This window comes from Vulpes vulpes, chromosome 13 (assembly GCF_048418805.1).
Source record: "Vulpes vulpes isolate BD-2025 chromosome 13, VulVul3, whole genome shotgun sequence".
Taxonomy (NCBI): domain Eukaryota; kingdom Metazoa; phylum Chordata; class Mammalia; order Carnivora; family Canidae; genus Vulpes; species Vulpes vulpes.
The window spans coordinates 338,600-344,467 of NC_132792.1; the positions used below are offsets into that span (position 1 = coordinate 338,600).

General features: G+C 63.1%; 1 protein-coding gene across 1 annotated transcript; it reads left to right on the forward strand.

Annotated features, from left to right (window-relative positions):
• The first annotated feature begins 1,243 nt into the window (after nucleotides 1–1,243).
• Nucleotides 1,244–2,836, forward strand: LY6D (lymphocyte antigen 6 family member D). Its single transcript, XM_025985038.2, has 3 exons — nucleotides 1,244–1,356; nucleotides 2,079–2,177; nucleotides 2,371–2,836. Exons 1-3 carry the CDS (start codon nucleotides 1,305–1,307, stop codon nucleotides 2,604–2,606), a joined length of 387 nt encoding a protein of 128 aa, XP_025840823.1. The 5' UTR covers nucleotides 1,244–1,304; the 3' UTR covers nucleotides 2,607–2,836.
• The last annotated feature ends 3,032 nt before the right edge of the window (nucleotides 2,837–5,868 follow it).

Below are 5,868 nucleotides of genomic sequence, written 5' to 3' on the forward strand. Positions count from 1 at the left end.
CGTGGGATGGGCTCACGATGCTGACAGCCCTCGGGGGCTGCTGCTTGCACCCCTCCCTGCCCACCCCCGGGTCCTAGGAGAAACCCCACACCACCCCTCCACCGTCGGCCCGGGCCTACCAGGTCCAGTAGCATCTCTAGGGAGGGTGGCACCTGCCCGGACCCCCAGGACCGTGACACGGCCCACCTCACCCACTCAGGGGCCGGCCTGTCCAGGCCCCCCCAGTGGGGGAAGGGCCAAACCTCCCCGATCTCCCCGGCCTGAGGCCGTGGTGCTCCGGAGAGCTGTGGGCTGGCCCTGGCCCTGCCCTCCCTCCAGCCCAGGCCACCCTCCCTGCAACAGGCCCTGCCCCTCCAGGACTTGCAGGGCTGGGGGCTCTGCGCTCTGGCCCTACTCAGCGTGGCGGTCAGTGAGCCTGGTGGGGCGGGGCAGGGGCAGGGGCAGGGGCCGGGACAGGGGCAGGGGCAGGGGCAGGGGCTGGGGCAAGGGCAGGGGCTGGGGCAAGGGCAGGGGCTGGGGCTGGGGCAGGGCAGAGGCCGGCCTCTGTGGGGCCCAGCGACATGGCCCAGCAGGGTCCGCGGGGCACAGCAGAGCAGCAGTGGGGGCCCAGGGCCAGCAAGCCGACAGGGAAGGGAGCGCCCCGCCCCTCCGCGATGCCCCTGGTCCGGCGCTCACCTCTCTGCAGGCACGTCCAGCAGCCACACGCCTGGCCTGCTGCCTACCCCGCTCCAGGATGGTCTCTCCCTCCCCGGACTACGCTGAGGTCCCGACATCTCAGCAAGATGCCTTGATCCTGAGGGGGTCCTACCCCAGGGCTCCACGGGGGGGACCTAGCAATCCTGAGCCCCAAGCCCAGGAAGGCAAGGCCAGGGCCTACTCCCGCCTCGCTAGCCCCGTGGGCACAGCTCTGGGCACCCACAGGGCACCTGCGTGGGCTTGAGACTCTTATCTGAGGGTGAGAGGGGAAGGTCAGAGAGAAAGTGATCTAGGGCCGGACAGACAGCCAGAGAGAGAGGACGATGAGGCAGCGAGCGCAGAGCCAGCGAGGCCTCTGTCCACAGCCCGGAGACGGGGGAGGGCAGACCCCTGCCTCGGGGGACAGGCAGCCGGGGACCCAGGTCCCCCCGGGTGGCAGGGACAGGGGCAGTGGAGCGCTGGGTGGTGGGTGTGGGCCAGCCAGGGTGGGGCGCGTGGAATGCCGCTGCCTGGCTGGCTGCCCACCTCCACCCCTCCCACCAGCTCCTGCCCCAGCTATAAGGCCTCCAGAGAGGAGGGGCCCCCACTGCTCCCAGAGACGCCCCAAGATGAAGACGGCCCTGCTGCTCCTCGTTGCACTGGCTGTGGCCGCCGGGCCAGGTGGGTGAGGGCCCGGGGCGGGGTGGGCAGCGTGGACACGCACGGAGGCCTGGGGTACCTTCAGGCTCAGGGTATCCCGGACTCAGGGGATGCCACACTCAGAATTGGAAACAAAATGAACCCACATCTTAACTTAGTGGAATCAGACTTAAAGTATCGCGGATCCGGGGAGTCTTAGACTCGGTCCCGGGATCAGACACGCAGAGGGGGAGAGAGAGGCGGGGAGCGGCTTGAGATGCCCCCACCCAGGAGAGCCAGCGCCCAGGCCATCCAGCCCTGACTCTCTGTCCCCGGGGAAGTCCCTCCTCCCGGGAGTGCAGTGTGGTCAAGCTGAGGCCCCCGGCCCTGACTTAGCCTCGGGTCCTCGTGACCATCGCTGCCCGGTGGGGACAGGCTCTGGGGAGGGGGACAGTAGTCCTGGGCTTCGAGCTGCTCTGTGTAAATCTCAGAGCTCTGTGATGCCCTGAGGGGGCCCCAGCGTACCCCACATCAGCCACCTTCCCACCAGTTCTCTAGACGCACAGGCACCTCCTCGAGGCAGGAGGGGCCCCAGGGTCCCAGCAGCCGAGGACTGTCCCCTCCTGAACTCCCGAGGCTGAGTGCAGGACAGGAACCCCAGCAGGGCCTGGAGCTCCGAGGCGCCCAGCCTCGGGGTGGGTGGGGTGGCAGAGGGCTCTGTCCAGACTGTGACCTCAGACCTCCCTGCACCCGCCGTCCCCCAGCCCGGGCTCTCCGCTGTCACGTCTGCTCCAGCTCTAGCAACTGTGAGAAACCCCAGAACTGTGCGGCCAACGCGCGCTACTGCAGGACCAGGACCAAGGGTGAGCGACGGGACCCGGGCCGGAAGGGGGCCTGCGGGACCCCCCAGGGCTCTGTCCAGGCGCCGCAGGGGACGGGGTGCCACGGCTGGGTGATTGGCGGGAGGACGTCGGGGATGGGTGGCTCACGGCGGTGATGGGGGCTGGGAACCAGGACTTGGGGTGCGGGGTGCTGACGGGGCCCGTCCGTCCCCAGTGGAGCCGCTGCTGGGGAACCTGGTGGAGAAGGACTGCGTGGAGGCGTGCACGCCCACCCACAGCCTGCAGGGCCAGGTGAGCAGCGGCGCGGCGGCCACCCAGTGCTGCCAGGACGACTTGTGCAACAGGAGTCTGCAAAGCAGCGCGCCCGCGCACACCCTGCTCCCCAGCACCGCCCTCGGCCTGGCGCTGGCCCTCAGCCTGCTCACCCTCCTCGTGGCCCCCAGCCTGTGACCCCCGGGCGAGGCCCCCATCCCTTTCCGGGGACCTCTATGTGCCCCGCCCGGGAGAGGCCCCACCAGGTGGTGAGGGGAGGTTCCGATGGATGTCCGGGTGGGGGCCCGCAGGGGAGCTGGTGACCCCGAGCCCCTCCCCCGAGACAAGAGGAAGCACTTCCCTGAGCAGCAGGAGGGGGCACAGGGGGCGCTGGGCCTCTGCCATTCCGCCTTCACTCTGCTTGGTTTCCATTTATTTTTCTACTTGAACCTCCGCATAGGAATAAATGACTCAAAACCAGCGTGGCTGTGCCTGTGCTTCTCCGGGGTGCGGGGAGGGGGGACACGCGGCCACATAGGCCCCCAGGTCCTGGAGCTTGTCACCCGGGGCCAGTCTTGGCATCGTGCGTGACCCCTGAAATGCCACCGTCCCTCTTCACCTTCAGAGGAGACACAACAGTCCCCGCAGCCGCGGAGCAGCGGGAGGCTCCTGGGAGGCCTGCTGGGAGCCCAGGGCAGAAGGCTCGGGTGCTCCTTCTGCGCCCAGCCCGGAGGGTCAGGGACGCACGCGCCACCTCCGCCTGGGGACGTCGGCCCCAGGGCTGCTGAGCCACCTGGACGGGAGGGAAACATTCCTTGGCCCAACTGCCTGGGTTCTGGGTCCCTGCCTGGGTTCTGGGTCCCTGCCTGGGTTCTGGGCCCGCTGCCTGGATTCTGGGCAATTGGAATCATTGTGTCTGTGAGTGTCCAGCACCCAATTGATGCCAGACAAGGAGCCTTCCCTGCTCCTTGGAGGACCAGAGGCTCCTGGGGGCTCGCTCCTCCTCTGGGGCAGTCACGGCACTCTCAGGCCTCACGGCGGGTCAGACAAAGAGACCCGACTCAAGGGCCGGCAAGGAGGCAACCCGGCTGGTGCTTGGCTGAGGGGTGGCGGAGATGGGAGGCCCAGCCAGGAGCAGGAGGAGCCGGACCCCATATGGTCTGAGGACTCTGGTGAAAGGGAGGAGCTGCCTCCAGAGCTACCTGGCACCAGGGCCCAGCCTGCGTGCCCTCCCGGCAGCCCTGCGCACGGGCCCCCGTCTGACACACCTGTGACCCGGGTGGCTCCCCGCCCCCCCCCCCCCGCCCCCCTCAATCTTTCCCCACAGCTTTTCACCATCTAACATACTCTGGTCTTAGTTTCATCAAGGGACACTCGAGGTACAATAAACTGTACGCACCTAAAGGGCACGAGGTGCTGGGCCGTCACGCGCCACAGGCCGTCCAAACCATCGCTGCACTCGAGGGACCGAGCGGGAGAACGGCTCCCCTCCACAGCTGCCCGCACCCCTGTACGGGCCCTCCAGCCTCCCCTGCGCACCCGCCCCAGGCGGCCACGGATCTGCTGTGTTCCCCGGGCGGGGGGGGGGGTGTCTTTGTGACCCCTCACACCCGGAAATCCCCAGCGCCGCGGGTCAGCCCAGAGCTTCCAGAATTCGACCAGATGGAATCGGACAGCAGGCCTTCTGCGGCGGCCATCCCCTCTCACTCGGCAGGGTCCTGGGGTGCAGCCCCGCTCCAGCGCGTCTGGGTCTCTCGCCCCTGGTGGGCCGGGGCCTGGTGGGCCGGCCACCGAGGGGTCCATCCACGCCTGTGCCCGGGCAGCCGGGAGGTTCTGGGCCTGAGCTCTCAGGGTGACGTTGCTATGACCATTCACATCCAGATGTTTCCTCTCCCTTGGATAAAACCCAGGAGTGGGGTGCACGGGGCAGATGACAGAGGGACCCCCCCCTCTGAGCGACCACCAGACTCCTATTCTCCGCATGCCCCGGCAGCGGAAGAGGGTTTCTGTCGCTTCACGTCCTCGCCGGCACTAGGTGTTGCCAGTCTTCAACTGGAGCCGTCCTGGTTTCGGGGGTCCTGGGGTCTCACTGCGGGGTTCGTTTGCCCCTAACTAACGCTGAGCATCTTCTCACATGCGTCTTCGCCGTCTGGGTATCTTCTTTGATAAACTGTTCAAATCCTCTTACTCCCTTGTTTCTTTTGGGTCGTTTGGCTGCTTATTATTTGTAAAAGTCATTCACATGTTTTCATTCATACAACTTCCAGATACATATTTTGCAGATATTTTCTCCCGATCTGGCTCGTCTGCTCATTTATATGACGCTGTTTTGTAAGAGCAAAAGTTATGCTGTGATGCAGTCCAGTTTATGGATTTCTTTTCGCATAGTCTGTTTTTAGAGAAATGTTTGCCGTACCCACGGTCACTAGGGTTTCTTCTGGCGCCGCTCTTGGGTGGGTCTGTGGCCCACTGCGAGCTCGTCTGTGCGCACAGCGTGAGTCCCACACTGAGATTCCAGCGAGCTCGCATCTGGCTCACTGGCGGAAAAAAATGTTCTTTCTCCATCGAAATGACTTAGCACCTGTGTCAAAAGTCAGCTGACCAAACACGTGGGGTCTGCTCTGGGCGCTAGTCCTGTCCGTTGGGTCTGTATGTCCATCTGACAGCCCTACCACAGTGTTGTGAGTAAATTAAGGCCTAAAATCAGGTTGTGTGAGACCTCTACCTTTTACCTTCTTTTCCAAAATGGTCTTAGCTATTTTAGATCCTTTGCATTTCCATATAAAGTTTAGACTTAGCCTGCTAACTTCTTTTTTTTTTTTTTTTAAGATTTTATTTATTTATTCATGAGAGACACAGAAAGAGAGAGGCAGAGACACAGGCAGAGAGAGAAGTAGGCTCCATGCAGGGAGCCTGACGGGGGACTCGATCCCAGGACCCCGGGGTCACACATTGGGCCAAAGACAGACACTCAACCGCGGAGCCCCCGAGGTGCCCCAAGCTGCTAATTTCTTCAAGAAAAATGCCCTTAGGCTTTGGGCTGGGAATGCACCTAATCCAAAGTTGGTTCTGGATGGGTTCTCTCTCATTATTAAGTCTGCTCATCAGTGAGTAGGACATTCCGCTCCATCTGGTGAAGCCCTTTAGAAATTTATTTCAGGAATGTTTGGTGGCTTTCATTTTTTTAAAAATTTTTATTTATTTATGATAGTCACACAGAGAGAGAGAGAGGCAGAGACACAGGCAGAGGGAGAAGCAGGCTCCATGCACCGGGAGCCCGATGTGGGATTCGATCCTGGGTCCCCAGGATCGCGCCCTGGGCCAAAGGCAGGTGCCAAACCGCTGCGCCACCCAGGGATCCCTTTTTTTTTTTTAATTTTTTTTTAATTTTTATTTACGTTTGGTGGCTTTCAAAGTGAAAGGTCTTGCACATCTTTTGTCAACATCATCCCCAAGTATT